Below are 18,017 nucleotides of genomic sequence, written 5' to 3'. Positions count from 1 at the left end.
TCATTGATCTCTGACCTGTGAAGAATTGAGCCAATAAACACGCAAATCCGTGTTCTTGGACCGGGGAGACCGCGAGCTGCCAAGTAGGAAAAAATGATTTAAATTAAGACTCACTCATCAGGTTCACTCTATTTTTAGCTAAAGTCGCAAAAGTAATGTGTAGTAACGATAAATTAGAAAATACGACAGAATTAGTTTAAAATGTAGTGATGTTAGTTTTGACAATGATGACGATTGTTTCCGTAGGTAATAGGCAAAGTTCCAAAAGACTAAACGTGTCACACAAAAAAATGTAGTGAACCTGTGGCCAGGTTTTCACGTGTGACGCACTGGTTACGACGTCATTGGCTTTCAAAACATGTTTTGTTAAAATTTCAGGTAAAAATAGTGTTTCAACAACTCACATTTTCATATAGGAGTATTAAAAATAAACCATGCACACCACAACACCGCCGGTATATTTTTAGATTTGCATCCACAATGTCAATAAACGGATTTTAGTGCAGTTGAATGTACAAAGAAAACCTCCAATTCAACACGTGCTCCTTCATGGTTTGAAGGTTTTTATTATATTCATACTTTTTATATGATGTAAGTGTGGAAAATCTGCCAAAAACTATATTCGCTAATTAAATTTAGTTATTTAGGTTTCGGTTCCTGTTTGCTATTTTTGACGTTTCCGTGAAGCGTTTTTCAGTGGCTGTTATCGGAAAAAACAAACTTCCTTGTTGGAATGTAAATTTCTGAAAATAGAAGGATTAGTAATGGGGCTGTTGTGTGCAAAACGTTACTGTTTTTATTTCGCCAACAGATTTACAATTATTTGAAAGACAAAGAAACGGAAAATTTTCTAGACGCATTTCTTGTTCTCAGGTTCGGAATACTGTGCTTTTTTATGTTTTTTTCTGCTTCTACTTGTATTTGATGAAATAAAAAAATTTGTTCAAAGAAAATTATTGGTTCTTGGTGTTGACTAAAATTATCAAAAATACAAATTATTCCCAAACACCAAATTTCGTCATAGAATGCTGACGCGCGTTTCGATAGCAATGCTACCATCATCAGAGCGATGATTAAACTAATTATTTATTAGTTTTTAGTTTAATCATCGCTCTGAAAACTGACAAATAAATAATTTAATCATCGCTCAGAAATTGGGAATAAATTGTATTTTTGATAAAAATTTTGTAATAAATATTTTACAGTGACACAATAATTGCTTAATTTTTACCATCTCTACGCCCATCTATCATAAAATTAAATTTTGGCAAGATTTCACTCGATACCAACATTTTAAAGATTTATGTTCGTTAATACAAACCAGAAATAAAACAGGAAGAACTAGTATGGCCTTCTTCAATTTCCAACTATTTTAAATTCATTGTTTATTTTTAAAAGTTTGATTTTGATAGACGCTTGATGAAAAGTGTGGAAAAATTTGTTGTTATAAGTGAAGAAAGATGAGTGTAAGTAAATAAAGTAAACTTTCTGTAAACCCAAATCAAAAACTTTGATAAAGGAGTAGAAAAAAATAAGATTATTTAAGCAAATTTATTTAACATAAAAATAGTATGTGTTAGAAAAGCTCCAGAAAACCAACACCACACCCACGGTTCCTCTATTTTTTTTTTTTTTAATTATTTTCTCAAAACATGTTTACACGTAATCACCAGGTGAGTAATAAATGAAATTAAAAATGTTATTGATTTAATACAAAAATGTTACCTAGCATAGCAACGTTATCGAGCCATTGTTATTTCAGTTTCGCCAAGAAAACGCCTGTTTAAGCAGACTATCGTAATTGCCAAAGTATTGGAACAATAAATTAATGTTATAAAAATTAATTTACCCACTTTTATGAGTTTTTTAATACAATTTTCTATGAATATCTGACCCAGACCCCACAAATCGGAATTTATAAAAACATCATCACTTTGTCGCTCCGACATATTACTGGCTTGTTCTAATGCAGAATTTATCATCCTAATACTTTTGGGTCAAAGCCGATCCGGATTAATAACAAAAATTGTACCAAGGCTCCCATTTTTTCCAATATTCTCCCGATTGTTATTATTACCATTGATTAATGGGGCATCTGTTCGCAATTTTTTGCGCCACATTTTGCTTTCTGAACCGAATCAGCTGAGCACATTCACAATTACTTCGCGCAGTTATTTTCCTGGCACTAGCTATTTAAGGCAGACTCTGAATCGGTTAGGTTCATTCGTGACCCAACAACGAGACATGAATACGATTTTTTCACTTTGAAAAAAATTAAAATAAACGTGGAAAAGTGCATGGAAGCTAGCGAACGGATACTGTGATTAAAAAAAAGCCATCATGAAGATCTCGGCTGCTTTGGGGTCGAAAGTTGCGGAAGGCAATTCCAAGTACCAATTTTTAGCTGCCTTCACAGGTGAGTTTTGCGTGGAAACGAGTGCTATTTTTAACGAAATGATTGGCAGAAAATAAACAGTTTGGCAACTAAAAGAGATTCGTTGTGCTGAGGGGGCAACGAAAATTATTTCTAAGAGGGCTGTTTTTAAAGGGATGAAAGAGTTACTTACAGATTTTGAGGATTTGCAATGTTGCAATGTCGCGTGTGGAGCTATTTTAATTCAAGTGCGTCGGTTTTATATCCGGCTATGTTATGAATTCTGAGCTCCGGCTTTGAAACCTTAAATTTTCTTAAACATTTGAATAATAGATATAATATTCGCGAGCGCCGGAGTGTCTAGGAAAACGGTCTTGAGCAATTCAAGCAGATAATAACCGATTCTGTATAAAATGGTAATTACTGATAAAATCAATTGTCAAACTGATAGATTGAAGGTCCAATCAAAAGGCATTTGCAATAAAGCAATACCAATGTAATACCAGTATAATACTAGCATAAACTTTCTCATAGATACATAATTTGGTCTCATGGGTTTTAATTAAACTTAACTTTTTGTACGGGCACTTTAAGTATATAGGTAAAGTTTCTAAAAAGATATTCCGATTTTATGGTAGTAGGGTGATAAGTTTCGAAAATAATTTTACGGTTTCGAGCGCCAGGCAACAAAAGTCTCAATCTCAAGAAATGAGAGTTTGTTTATTACAGGACCGCATTGGTCGTTCCCATTTGTTTACTGGATTTTTACCTACATTTATAGATTTTGCGGTTTTGAGTTTACAACCAACCATTAGAACCATTGACTTTTTGAAGACCATAAAATCGGAATATCTTTTTAGAAACTTTAACAAATGTCACAACCCAACTTTTATAACTGATAAGCTGATAGTCATTGTCAAGTCGTATGATGGTATAATTTATAGACAGGTACCCTTAATTCATAAATATTTAAAAGCTATATCAGTGACGTATTTTTTTTTTACCTACATATCCGCGAAACCCGGCCTCGGGGCCTTTTGTGGTCCAAAGTACATCATAGCTTTACAAAAATCAAATTCACAAAATTCTGAATACAGGAGCTCAAAATTAAAGAAAAAAAGTTTGATTTAAATGTTCGCACAAAAAAGTTACACTACGAGCCGGGAGAAATCCGAGCCCAGACATAATTTGTTACGCCACTGGGCAGTATTGCACTTATGCAAGTGGTTGATAACTTATGAAAAGTTGTACCCATTAAAAACCTTTTCTTTACTGAATTGATAAAGTTTGATTAAAAAATAATTGCAGTTATTACTTAATCTTGTAATTCTAGAAGTAGATACGAACCTCTAATTTAAGCAGTATAATATGAATGTTGAAAGCCAAATCCGCCCCCTGATAAGATAATTATTTGGTAGATAACTTGTTGCCTGTCCCATCTTCAATTTTTCTCTTTTACTTCAGGAACTTTAAGCATCATCACCAGTGGCATGCATTATGGCTGGCCCTCTCCATCTCTTCCCATTCTGGAGAACCCGAAAAATTCCGCTTTCACCATCACCCCGGACGAAGGTTCTTGGATCGCCGTTATGCCTCTCATCGGTTCAGTCTTTGGTGCTTTGCTCGCCGCCACCATTGTGGACATTCTAGGACGTAAACGCGCAATTATTGTCTCTTGCTTCCCGTTTTTCGCCGCCTGGATCATCATCGCTTTCTCCGAATCGCTCTTCGTTCTGTACTTCGCCCGCTTCATTGCTGGAATAGCTGACGGTTGGACCTTCACTGCCGTTCCCATGTACATCGGTGAAATTGCTGAGCCGAAAATTCGTGGTCTTTTAGGTTCTGGAGTAGCAAGTTCATGGATTTTCGGAATTCTTTTAATTAACACAATTGGATCGTACTTGAGTATTACAACGACAGCTTTAGTATCTTCCGTAGTTCCGGTTCTAACACTTCTGACGTTTATCTGGATGCCTGAAAGTCCGTACTATCTTGCAATGAAAGGTCATTTTGATGAGGCAAAAAGGAATTTGCAGATTTTTCGTGGGAAAGATGATGTAGAGACTGAACTGAATCGAGTGATCAAAGCTGTGGTTGCCCAGACGGAAAACACCGGTAAATTTCTTGATTTGTTCACCACGAAGAGTAACAGAAGAGCTGTGTACATCATCATGGCCTTAAGAGGTGCGCAACAGCTAAGTGGTGCTACGGCCATTACCTTCTACACACAGCTGATTTTCAAGGAAGCTGGAGATGACATCTCTTCAGAATTAGCAACAATAATCTACTTCTCCGTCCAATTCCTCCTCAGCATCATTTGTTCAAGTATCGTAGACAAAGCCGGCCGTCGACCTCTTTTACTTCTCTCCATGACTGGATCAGCTCTTGCTCTCTTCTGCGAGGGCACCTATTTCTACCTTAAAACAAAACCAGAAATCAACATTTCCTCACTCTCGTGTCTTCCGGTTATCTTCTTGATCGCTTTCGTGACATTTTTCAGTTCTGGAATGCAATGTATTCCTATTCTTATGCTAGGGGAATTGTTTCCTGCAAACGTTAAAGCTTTCGCTCTTTGTCTTGCCGATATCTATTTTAGTATCATTGCAACACTCGTTTCAAAATTTTTCCAGATCATGAAAGATTCCTTCGGGATCTACGTCCCGTTTTATAGTTTCACGGGAAGTTGCTTGTTAGGCTTGTTTTTTGTCGTTCTATTTGTTCCCGAGACGAAAGGAAAAAGCCTGGAGGATATCCAACAATTTTTGGGAGGAAAAACTGGAAAGAAATGGAGGGAAGAAAATACTGAAAATCCCGAAATTTGTTAACGATATAAGACTGATTTGATTTTAGTAAATTTTACGATAAGTTGTGTGTCGTGTTTTGTACGAAATAAATGTAATGAGGAACTTTTTCCGTGAAAGAGTTCAAGAATTTAAAAAATGTATTTAAATTATAATTTCATATTAGGAAGTTGTTTTGTTTTTGATACCCCAAAAAAGCACAATATAGGAAAAAAGTTAAACAGCAAAAAAGTAATCATTGTATTGTTCACAGAACTCTGACATCAGCTTTTTCTTCTTCAGCAAATTTAAATAAACAAGCTTTAAATCAAAACTTTTTTGAAAAACTCCAAATATGTGTGTTGTACAAAAACTTCATTAATTAAAAAACACTTCTGTTCTCTATGCAAAGAAAAAAAAATCCTCCAACACCGGATGTTACTCGGGTTAATTCCTTCTTGAATAAAAAAGCTATAAAACTCATTTTACAATTAAACAAAACAGTCAAAAGTTGCACGTGTGGTACCGTCGGCAATGAAGATTCTTTCCGTTGAAGAAACTAACCATGCACTTTTTTTTAATATAACACGAAAATGCACACAAAACATCCAAAGTGTGCATAGACATGCAAAATTTCTTCAAAAAATCGACCACTAATTAAAAAAGGATTTTCCATGATTGTGCCAATACAATTTTGTAAAAGCGGAAATTGTAAAAAAATATTCCAAGATTCTTGAATCTAAAGAGCACAGAAATATTGACACCCAACTCTGTTCTTCACCGTACACTTTCGCTTATCATCTGTTTAACTGGTTGTCTACATCACAACTTTCTACATTGAATCTATTTCTTTTATCAACAAACTTGGTCCTCTCCATTTCTCCCAATTCTGGAGAAATCGAAAAATTTTACCTTGGTCATCACCACCTACGAAGGGCTTTGGTTAGCTGTCACGTCCTTCATCGGCACCATGCATTGGTCTCTACAGTCGTCGTCGTAAACGCGCGATTATAATTTCTTGAATCCGATTTTTCGCCGTCTGGATTATCAATACTTTCTCGAGATGTATCTTACTTTGCCCGCTTCATTGTCAGTATGGCTGATGGTTGGACTTTCAATACTGTCCCAAAAATTAAGTTCTGGAGTGTCAAGCTTTTCGAAATTCTAAGCTCTTACTATCTTGTAAAAAAAGGTTATTTTAATGAGGCAAAGAGGAGTTTGTAGATTCTGCGTGGGAATCATGTGAATCGAGTAATCATTGCTGTTATGAAACAGAAAAGTGGAAAAAAAACTTTCATTTTCAATTTTCTTTATTAAAAGTTGAAGCATTTTAAAATTACACGGAGAATAAAAAAATTAAACTAGAATTTTGCGATTATGTTAGCGTAAGGCTACTAAAAATTACTGTGTTCTAGAAATTCTAAAAACCCGAGTGAAATTTGTACAAAGAAAGAAAATATTCAATTTAATAAACACCACAAAATATGTATTACATCTGTAAACAAAAATTCATTTAGATTTCTAAAATTTTTAATGTTAAAAATTAACCAAAATATAAAAAACAGGCGGAAGGTTATATATATACTAATAAGTTAAACAATCACAAATGCAAAAATGAGAAATTTAAATACCAAAGTTGAAAATAAAAAATATGACTAAGTTAGGTATGTATGTACTACATCATATAATACATAAAAAGTTTAGTTAGAAAAGGATAGAGTTAAATAATAAAGAAAAATATCGGTCATGAAATCACAACTGAGAAATCAAAGCAAATAAATCCACGAACTTCAAAATCAATAAAAATGATGTAATTTCTAGCCCAAAATGTAAGAAAATTCTTGATGAACAAACAAAAAATCCGCACTAATAAATGATAGCCCTTAAGATTGCAATGAGTGATTAGTGAAATCCGCGATTTTATTGCCTCACCCACAAGTAAACACTCAAAGTCAATAGACTCAAATGAAATAAAAATTAACAGCTTCATTTATATGCATTATCGATTGTATCAAGATGACGCGTGGCGGTACTTTTCCATTCGACGTCACACACACACTTACACATTCTGGCAATTCATCTCACTGACAAAGAAAATCGCCAAATTAAAAATAGCCCGTCGAATCCACCCAACAAAAATAAACAAACATTTGGCTAAAACTGCACAACGCACAAGTCAAATATCAACACGTGTGGTCAAAGTTTGGGGCTTTGTTGTCATCTTCAATTTGTTTCCCCTATTTTTTATTTACCGTGGCATTGACCTATCAGTGGTTAACTTGCTGGATGCTGCAAGCAGCAAAAACACCACTCGATAAGTGACTCCATGGTAATGCTTTCTGTGGAAGTGTGTTTGAAGAAGGTTTCAGACGTCGTTCAGCGCTCACACGAACTGGTTGGAAGTGGTTAATTTCGGATTTTGGTTCAAGTTTACGTAGAGTAGAATTTTGAGTTTCTTATATTTTCACGGTAAGTCTGGTTATTAATTTTCTTATCTTTTTTTTTTCAATTATTTATTCGTTTCGTATTGTGATGCCGCTCTGTCTGCGACATATCGATCCCGAATGAAGAATGAGTAATTTCATATCAATTCAAATCGTGTTTGTTTTAATTTCATCGCATCGTTTAGCACCGCTAGTAATTTAAAGAAAGGGAGCTGACAGGTCAGGCCGGATCTCGGAAATCCCAAATTTTGATAATATCGACCGTCGACATGAGTGCTCTCATTACTGGAACAGACAATAGAGATCGTAATTTGATAACGCGGATTAGATAACAAAAATGTTCCATTAATTAAATTATTCACAATTTGCCAGTTAACGCGATTGTTAAACTAGTCAGACGCCACAATTGGTTTTTGAATAGCAGCAGGTGTTAGAATTACATAACTTATCTTTTATATTGCGAACTTTACTCTCTACGTAAAAAAATATTATTTGTTCTGATATTCACCTCATTAATTATCGCGAAAACCCCACAAATATTTGTCGATATTTTTATTAACCTTGAGTCTGACTCGATTGATATGTGGCCAAAAAATCTCATTTGTAGTAAATAAATCGAAGAAACTGGGGTCTTTGAATTTGGGTAAGTTTCATAGTTAAATATTTCATGCTCATTGTTGCCAAGGTTTTTACTTGGAAATAACAATTACGCCAATTCAACGAAAATATAATAAAAACGTGCCAAACAAAGAAGGTTCGTCAAAACAATATTTCTAGTTTGATTCTCAAATTACACTTTTGTCAGAGGTAATAAACTTTTTTTGGATGCAAAATTACTTCAATCTTATTCTAATTTAAAAAGAATTTTATTGAATTCCCATACATTTTAAAATTCGTAATGCCAAAATCGTCTCGAATTCCAAATATTTATTTATTTAGAACTGTTATGTTAAGCCAAAAACAAAAAAAACTACATTTTTGAACACATTCCAAGTTAAAATAAAAACAAAAATGTAGCTAAGCGAAAGTGGTTGAAACTTTAGACATGAAATAAATTTGGGAAGTTTATTCCCATGGGAACATCAATGTTTAGAAAGGCCAGATTGACGATTGCGTTTGTTTTTTTTTGTATTTAATATAATACAAATTTGCAATATGGGGGGTACTAGTAAAAAGTTATTTAAAACTAAGAAGAAAAAAGAAGTACATATTATCCCGAGTGAAAGAAAAAAAAGTTAATCAAATAGAAAAAATGTTTATTTAAATATGTATACAACAATCTTTGGCCTAATGAACTTTCGCTTTTCCTCGAAATAGAGAAAATTATGATAAATGGGCTTAAAAAAATGCCAGGAAACTGGTTTACCTTCGCAATAAATATTCGGAGAGGTTATAAATAAAGTTGTCCACAATATCTGAATTTTTGTGTTCTTTCTCTTGTTTTTCCTTTCCCAGTATCTTCATCTTTCTGTTCCATCTATGCTGTTTCTTCGAATAGGAATACCTAAGCTATTGGTTTCTTCGCGTAAGAATATTTCCAATCCATACCTTTCTTCCTTTTTTAGAAAAAAGAAATCGCGTTGCGTTAAAATGTAGCATTTAAATTGCAATACAAAAATATACAATTGCTCCACAAGTCAACCAATTATACGCGTCAAGTGGACGAATTACCAAAGAATAATAAACGAAAGAGTCCACATTTCCCAAAAATTCTAAACCAACATGGACTAATAAGTCGTCCACCTATTTTACTCTTGACTTCTTTTTCTATTTTCTAGTGTTCAATTTTCTAGCATCAATTTATTTTTTTTTCTACTCATCTGACGGAAAGTAACCAGTGTTCGATATTTATTTCTCCTTTTCTCAAAAATAACGATATAAATATAGAATGTGCCTCAGTTATTTTTTCCATCTCGATTGCAGTCAAAAAAATATTTCTTCCCATTGCACGATGTAAAAAAAACTGGCCTAATATAACATACAAAATGTGGTTTAAACCAGTTTCACTTTTGTCACTTTTGGCAGAGAACTCTCGATTTTCTTCCAGTTTATTTATGATTATGACCCTACATAAACTTGACAGTCAAATCGTCGTTTCCAAGTTCATGCAATTCGATTTTATGCGCAAAATTCAATAGTGTATTGACCTCGGTGATTTGAAAAATTTAGAACAAGATTGCGATAAAACCCAAACGTTTTTGCAACAAAATCGTTGAACCCATTCGTATTATTATAGCACCTGTAGCATTGAAAATGTTGACCGAAGTTGACAAAGCGAACAAAGACACTGTTTTATAAACAAAGTTATTACACAGATAATTTACTACTCGGTATCTTTCTTGCATCGCATTGTTATTCAGATGAGTCAGTCCTGGCGAAAGAGGGTAAATTTTCTGTTGGCCAGATTAGGGAGTTGTATTACCAAAAATTCATTGTCAAGGCTGGGAAATTGAAGCGCGCCGGTCTATTTGTTTTTCTCTTAGTCCCACTTAATGGTAATTATGGAAATTTACTTTATTATCCTTAACAAAGTTGCACTTGAATAAATACTAAGGATCCTCGCATATCTAAGTGGAATCTATCAATCACGTGACGTTTAGGTAATGGTGGCTTTTTTCAGTGTCTCCAGTCATTCTCAGCCTCTGATCCCAACAGTGTAGAACTTCCTTTCGTAGAGTAAAGAAGGGAAAAATGACGTCGGAAACCAAGGGAAGTCCCATGTTGCAGTACATCGCCGCAGTGACGGGTAAGTCATTGATTTTACCTTTGTGATCGACCGGGAAAGTTAGACAATCAGGAAATTTATATTGCATTAATAATAAATCATTCTTGGAAATCTATCAGCGAAAACAGTAGTGTGGAAGGATTCATGTTGATAAAGTATAGTTACGCACAAATTTCGTTTATTTAAGATTTAAATGATAAGAATCTATTGGGCTGGAATAATTATAGTGACTTTATCATTTCATCCGAAGATAAATCTGGGGAAACAACATGTGTTGTTTATTACTATATTCTATAATGGGCATTATTGCTTTCTTGTTACTTTTTTAAAGATGGCATTTAAATAAAATTATATAAAAACTGCTCCGAATATGAAATGAAATGTTAATTCGAAACAGTCATCTGTAATCTCAAGTGTTTTCCGCTGTGGTAATAGAAATTTCTAGTGGTATACTTATTACAAAAGAGTTTTTCACATGAAATTTTGAAATGCTTCTCGATATTGCGAACTATAAATTTTATATCTTTAATAACAAAAAAAGTTGCGTCAAGTGTAGAAATTTTTTGTCTATTCTAGGAAAAAAAAATTGACGTAATTGCTCACTTTTTTGTATATTTTATATTCAATTGCTCCTTCAAAAAATTAAATTTAAATAACTAGATTTCAAGCCTTTTTTCACTTCAGTAAGGTCACAATCGTAAAACCTTTATTAAATTCACGAAATTCGGATTTTGCAAGTTTTTCTAATATGGAATACCTATCTTAAATTGAAACATTCCATTAGGGAAAATCAAACCTGTGTTTAAACAGCTAAAATTCAAAATTAAACAAAATTTTACAAAAAAAAAGTATCAACTCATATAATTTATGTATTATTTTTAAATTGGATTTTGCTGTGTAGACTTTCAACATTTTGATCTACTTTTCGATTGAATAAGTTAATATTATTATATTTTTACCATTATGTTGTGGTTTTTATTTTTTGTTTGTATATCCTTTGTTTTTTTTTCTTAACAATTAAAATGGCAAGAAAAATAACAACATCACATCATACATAATAATTTCAATCATTGATTATAACTTTTTTTTGTCTTTTTTACGATAAGATCTGCATTGTTAAATTCCACACGCCTTCAGAACTGACATCCGTGATCTTCGTTTTATTTATAGTGTTGATATAACACATTAAATAAACAAAAAAATTAGGACCTCCCATATTGATCAATGTTATTTTCATGAGATTGTCGGCGATATTCATCAGAATCTGCCTCTTTGGCGGATTATCAAATATCAAGACAACAATGATACTAATAGTTTTGTTAGAAAATAAAGATGCTACTCCCAATTTTCTTGCCTTATTTTCACTGGGAATAATTGATTAAAAACAAATTCAAAAAATCTGAGCAAATAGTTTAATTAAGTTGTAAACAACACATGTCTGATTATTGTAATAATACAAACAGAGTTTGAATTATTGTTGGCTTCTATTAACATGACCAACACGTGGCACAGATTAGCGACTACAGAAATTCCTCACCTACTCTTCTAACTAACCCAAAAACGTGCAGATTTTTTTACGACGAATTTTGAATAAATTAGTTATGCAAACTCGAGAAGCGGCAATTTTTCTTGTCAGAGGTGAACCTCTTTTGCATTTTTTAAGTAATGAAATGTTTGTGCAAATCTGACATAATATAAGATTCTCTATAAGATTAATAAAATATCCCGTTTTGAAAAATAGATTGCATAGTATGTATTATGAATTACGGTCATTAAATCTCAACAATTAATTTGTTGGCTGGACGATTATAAATTTCCATAACAATAACATTAAAAGTAATATTTAATAAATTAATACTTCTAGTAAAGTAGACGTAAATGTAACAGTACGTAATTCCTTTAAATTATTTATCTAGGTACTTTGGCCATCGTCACCGATGGTATGCACTATGGCTGGTCATCTCCTAGTGTCCCTCAACTCAAAAATAACGAAACCTGCACCGTTTGCGTCGACGAAAGCCAAGGATCTACCTTGGCAGTGATGCCGTTAATCGGTGCGGTGGCTGGTTCTTTGACCGCCGCCACCATCGTCGACTACTTGGGTCGCAAACGTACAATCCTTGCCACTGCTGCTCCTTTTTTTATCGCTTGGATAATGGTCGCTTTTGCTTCCAACATCTACATGTTCTATTCCGCTCGCTTCATCGCCGGCGTCGCCGATGGTTTCACCTTCACAGTGGTCCCGATGTACATCGGAGAAATAGCCGACCCCCAAGTCAGAGGAATGCTCGGTTCCAGCTGTTCCGTCACTTGGATCGCTGGCTTCCTTATAATTAATGTGATAGGATCGTACTTCAGTATTAAAACGACTGCCTTAATTTCTTCAATTGTACCTGGAGTGCTTTTTGTGACGTTTCTCTGGATGCCTGAGAGTCCTTACTTCTTATTGATGAGGGACAAACCAGAGGCCGCACGGAAGTCATTAGAAAGACTGAAGAGGACAAAGGATGTCAGTGATGATTTAAATAGAATAAGAAGTGCGATTCAAGCCGAACAAAAAACCCACAATGGGAGGTTCCTGGATTTATTCCGTATAGCAAGTAACAGAAAAGCTGTGCTTATCATTGGAGGTCTCCGCGGTTTCCAGCAGCTCGCCGGCACCACCGCCATCGCCTTCTACACGCACGAGATATTCGCCAGTGCTGGAGACCACATTTCCGCTCATTACGCTGTGATGATCTACTACTCCGTCCAGTTGGTGCTTACTATTGTTTCTTCAAGCATCGTCGACAGGGCTGGTCGTAGACCACTTCTTCTTATTTCCATGGCTGGTTCAGCCTTAACCCTCTTCATTGAAGGCACGTACTTTTACCTTCAAAACGAAACGGACATCGACACCACTGACTTTTCCGTCATCGCCGTTGTGGGTCTTATCGCTTTCGTGACAATTTTCAGCTTAGGAATGCAGTCCATCCCCATTTGCATGTTAGGGGAGTTATTTCCCACAAATGTCAAAGCGTTCGCTTTATGTCTAGCCGATGTCTACTTCAGCGTGATGGCAACTGCCGCTTCCAAATATTTACAGATCACCAAAGTCGAGTATGGACTGCACGTTTCGTTCTATGGATTCTGTGTCTGCTCTGTCATAGGCTTAGTTTTTATTTATTTCTTCGTGCCTGAAACAAAAGGGAAGACGTTGGAGGATATTCAAAAGAAATTAAAAGGAGAAGCAGAGATCAACGAAAAAGCGACGGAAGAAGAAAAGATTAGTTTGAAGGCGTGACGTGTTATTTTGAGTATTTTAAAATAAAGTTATTTTGTCTATATTTCGTTTTATTTTAATCAAAAAACAAGGAAGATGAAAATATAAGCTAGTTTCATTATCTGATGGAAACGAAATCAACCCACGCACAAGTCTGCAACGTTATTCTTATCATATTTGGAAAGCGTTTTATCATAATTGCATATGTTGAGCGTTATACAAATAATACTAGAGACAAAAGATTCGTAAAGGTAGATAAAAATGTACTGTTATGCCATTTTCAGGGGATAAGTGAGTAATAATAGAAGCTGAGAGAAATTATAAAACACCAAAAACTGTTTTACTGATTGTGTCTTTGTGGGTTCACGAAAATATTTATTTGTAGGTAAGCATAAATTGTTTTTCAACGGATATTTGATTAGAAACTAGAAATATTTTTCTTGAAATTAAAGTTGATTGAATATTTTTTTTAATTGTTTAATGAAATATTAACTACCTAATTGTTAACATCAGAAATAACAAAATTCGCATACTAAAAAATAATATTTAGCTAGTTTTCGGATGCAATATTTTAAGACAGATGCAGGATACCTCTTGAGAGAAAAATCGGGACACTGCGTACCTACAGCCAAGGAAGTGTGCTAGTTCTTAAGAACTTAAATACACATATGGAAATCACCTCAAATAAAAATTCGCACTAAAAAAAATATGAATTATGAAGCAATAAATATGTAAAACAAATTCACAGTGACATCCGAAAGTATTATTTAAATAATTATTAAGTGATAAGAAGATAAGACAATTTGCGCTGAAGTTTTTAGGCACTTCTCACAAGAGACATTTGAAAGTCAAATATTTTATATTCTCTTAATAAATGGAAAATCCACTTGAACGAAAAAATTTGGGTTACTTTCACATTTTTTAAATCAGCTTGTGTGTGCAAAAGTAAAAAAAAATAGAATAAATGAAGTACAATAGCACCTATGCCTGTATTAATTATGGGGATAAGAGGCACTGCTAAACGATAAAGATAAAAGTAAACAGTTTTTACTCCAAAGATTGGACACTAATCACAAAAGCAAACAAATAGTAGTAAATACTAAAATGTTTATAACTTCGGTGAACGGTATTAGTCCGTAAAATACATAAATTAGCGTAATGTAGAAATCTCTATCTCACTTTCCTCTAATTGTTAGTCATAATCATAAATAATCAAAGGAAACACTTATCTCGACGATAATTAAAGTGACAAATTTGTGCGATGAAGCATGCATGGTCATAAGAACTAAAGCAAGAGATACGAAAGTCCAAAGATTACTTGCGAGTCAAATTTTGACAAAAATAAGAGAATGCGTTCCGTAACACTACATAAAAAATAACAATAACATGGAAATGTACCAAGCAGCGGAAACTTGAAGAATTTATTACAGGTACTAATATTAGACAATCACAAACTACGAATAAATTAAGGAAAAATGTAAAGTAATTACACACGTGTCTCTTTATACACGAATCAGGAACAGATCTCAATTATTCAGTCATTAGTGAAGTTGTGGGAGTTGCATTTACATTTAAACGCAAATTGTTCTTGTTATATAAACAGTGAAGACCTCTTCCTGGTCAGGTAATTTTTGTCCGCTGAATCCACTAGCTCACTCGCGGTTCTTCTGCAAATTTCTCCGTAACATGACCTTGACTCACTCCACAGGTTCAGTGGTGTTTTTTTCCAACTCAGCTGGTTACGGTACGACTGGGACCGGAGTATTCTAGCAGTGCCACTCGTAGCGTGAAGAAGTGGTAACAACAGTGGCCAACAATGACGTCAGAAGTGAGGGGTAGTTCTACTCTCCAGTACATTGCAGCGCTTTCGGGTAAGTTTATTGATTATTTTTTACCTGCAAATGTTTTATCGAACTCAGATTACCAGAACAACGGTTTGGGTAAAGCGGAACAAAGCCTCCGTTTGGCGCGTTTATAAATACAGACAAAGCTGTCCAATTTTGCTGAATAATGATAGCCGAAATCAGTTTCAATTTTACTCCAGTTTCGATGACAAAAGAAATTGGTTCTATTGCTGCATTGTTTTCTTGAAAATGTCGCAATTATATACATGAGACATCCTTGAATAATGAATTTGAATTTAAATACCGACCTCGTGGTGTACTACTTGCAAGAAAAGTAAACAAAAGAGTTCGTGAAACTTGATCATCTGTTTTGTGACGGAAAAGTCCGTTCATGCTATGTTTTTTTTTGGTTGAGGTCGTTACCTGGGGCGTCTAGCACTTGAGAAGGGTTGAAAAGAATTTCATTTGGAACGAGGGTGGTCATGCGCGTCTCATAATAAACTCGAGGGTTGGAAATAAAAGATTCAGAATCTTAAAACCAGACGGTATAATGAAGGGGATGTTTTTCATTTTTTCTCGTTCTTTGTGTTGTAGAGACAATCAAGTACTGAAATTATAAACGAAAATACCACAGATATGCAGTATCTAAATTTGTAAACATCCGCGCTAATTGTTATGGACAATGCGATAACATTTTGCAGATACTACCTTTTGTGCGTGTCAAGGGATAACCGCGATTCTAGTAGGAAAATTCCGAGTATGTTAATCTGGAAATCTCGTTATTAGCAGGTGTTTACGATAATTTGTTTTGCTGACTACAATTTATTTAAAGCTCTGAGTTCTTTGACTTTTGTTATTTTTATTCTTTATGCTGATTTTTTATGAAAAGTAAACATTATAGTAATCTGCTCAGAAGAAATAATCAAATTCGCAAAACTTGAGAGAAATTCTTGCAGTTCCTTGCGTAACCTTAAGAATCTCGTCAGTGGGTCACGTGTTAAAATGTCGCCGAAAGAGATATTTTTGCTTTTAACGAGTTTTGAACATACTATTTAGGCCAAATAAGTGGACCGGAACAAAAACCATTTGCAAAAAAGTAGTTAATTTTTTGTTCTTTTAGGAACTCTGGCCGTCATCTGCGATGGGATGCACTTCGGCTGGGCCTCCCCCAGCCTTCCCCAACTCCTAAACAACACCAACACCAACTGCACTGTCTGTATCACAGAAGACCAAGGTTCCTCCTTGGCCGTTATGCCCCTCATCGGTTCCATCGCTGGCTCGTTACTTGCCGCCACCATTGTCGATTACTTCGGTCGTAAACGCACCATTGTTGCCACTGCCATTCCTTTCTTCCTAGGGTGGATCATGGTGGCCTTTTGTAAAAACATCTATCTTCTGTATATCGCTCGTTTCATTGCTGGAATGGCCGGTGGTTTCACTTTCACAGTCCTTCCTATGTACATCGGCGAAATCGCCGACGCCAAAGTCAGAGGAATGCTCGGGTCCGGTTGTTCCGTAAACTGGATAGCGGGATTCCTCTTAATCAATGTGATAGGATCCTACCTTAGTATTAAAACTACCGCTTTAATATCTTCCATTGTACCTGCACTGTTATTTGTGACTTTTCTCTGGATGCCAGAAAGTCCGTATTATTTGTTGATGATTGACAAACCGGAGAAAGCGAAGAAGTCGCTGGAGAGACTGAAAGGGACCAAGAACGTCAGTGATGATTTGAATAGAATAAGAACCGCGATCCAAGCTGAAGAGAAGTCGCGCAATGGGAAATTCGTCGATCTTTTTAAAATTGCAAGTAATCGAAAGGCTGTGCTTATTGTGGGAGGACTTCGCGGTTTCCAACAGCTCGCTGGTACCACCGCTATCGCCTTCTATACCCATGATATCTTCGAGACTGCTGGGGACGACATTTCCAACAACCACGCTGTGATAATTTACTACTCCGTCCAGTTGGTTCTTACCATGTTCACCTCAAGTATAGTGGACAAAGCCGGACGAAGACCGCTTCTTCTTATTTCAATGACGGGGTCGGCTGTAGCCCTGTTCATTGTAGGCACCTACTTTTATTTATTGAACAAGACGTCCATCGACGTCTCAACTTATTCCATCATCGCTATCGTGGGCCTCATCGCCTTCGTAGTAATGTTTGGTTTAGGAATGCAGTCTATTCCCATTTGTATGTTGGGGGAGTTGTTCCCCACGAATGTTAAAGCCTTCGCGTTGTGCCTTGCTGATGTTTACTTCTGTGTAATGGCCACAGTCGCGTCGAAATTTCTACAAATAACGAAAGACCAGTTTGGACTACATGTTTCATTTTATGGATTTACCATGTGTTCGGTGCTTGGACTTATTTTTATTTATATGTACGTGCCAGAAACGAAAGGAAAGACGCTGGAGGATATCCAAAGAAAGTTGAAGGGAGAGGTAGAACAAGACACGGAACGGGAGACTGAGGAAGAAAAAGTCAGTCTCAAAGCGTAATTTTAATTACAAACTCGAATTTGTACGTAATAACATTTTTGTTATAAGATTAATTTTATTATTAAACGATTTTATTTTAACTTGAGTTTCTT

At 35.1% G+C, this 18,017-nt stretch overlaps 3 protein-coding genes and 2 long non-coding RNA genes across 5 annotated transcripts; 4 read left to right on the top strand and 1 right to left on the bottom strand.

Moving 5' to 3' along the window:
• LOC148178740 (uncharacterized) lies at positions 1-9,086 on the bottom strand. Its single transcript, XR_015769633.1, has 2 exons — positions 8,965-9,086; positions 1-76 (listed from the first exon to the last, which is right to left on the bottom strand). It is a non-coding gene; the product is annotated as an uncharacterized LOC148178740 (long non-coding RNA).
• On the top strand, positions 2,193-5,344 carry LOC148178741 (facilitated trehalose transporter Tret1-like). Its single transcript, XM_088030514.1, has 2 exons — positions 2,193-2,416; positions 3,839-5,344. Exons 1-2 carry the CDS (start codon positions 2,341-2,343, stop codon positions 5,197-5,199), a joined length of 1,437 nt encoding a protein of 478 aa, XP_087886640.1. The 5' UTR covers positions 2,193-2,340; the 3' UTR covers positions 5,200-5,344.
• Positions 9,087-10,260: 1,174 nt separating the features above from the next.
• On the top strand, positions 10,261-13,647 carry LOC148178739 (facilitated trehalose transporter Tret1-like). Its single transcript, XM_088030516.1, has 2 exons — positions 10,261-10,344; positions 12,240-13,647. The coding sequence occupies exons 1-2, from the start codon at positions 10,290-10,292 to the stop codon at positions 13,604-13,606; spliced, it is 1,422 nt and encodes a 473-aa protein (XP_087886642.1). The 5' UTR covers positions 10,261-10,289; the 3' UTR covers positions 13,607-13,647.
• Positions 13,648-13,710: 63 nt separating this feature from the next.
• On the top strand, positions 13,711-15,347 carry LOC148178738 (uncharacterized). Its single transcript, XR_015769634.1, has 2 exons — positions 13,711-13,970; positions 15,294-15,347. It is a non-coding gene; the product is annotated as an uncharacterized LOC148178738 (long non-coding RNA).
• On the top strand, positions 15,216-18,005 carry LOC148178737 (facilitated trehalose transporter Tret1-like). Its single transcript, XM_088030515.1, has 2 exons — positions 15,216-15,456; positions 16,550-18,005. The coding sequence occupies exons 1-2, from the start codon at positions 15,402-15,404 to the stop codon at positions 17,923-17,925; spliced, it is 1,431 nt and encodes a 476-aa protein (XP_087886641.1). The 5' UTR covers positions 15,216-15,401; the 3' UTR covers positions 17,926-18,005.
• Positions 18,006-18,017: the final 12 nt, after the last annotated feature.

This window comes from Gnatocerus cornutus, chromosome 2 (genome assembly GCF_029298725.1).
Source record: "Gnatocerus cornutus isolate USDA-ARS CGAHR chromosome 2, icGnaCorn1.1, whole genome shotgun sequence".
Lineage (NCBI taxonomy): Eukaryota > Metazoa > Arthropoda > Insecta > Coleoptera > Tenebrionidae > Gnatocerus > Gnatocerus cornutus.
Note: the sequence above shows the minus strand (reverse complement) of the source record. Positions and strands in the feature narration are given on the sequence as shown.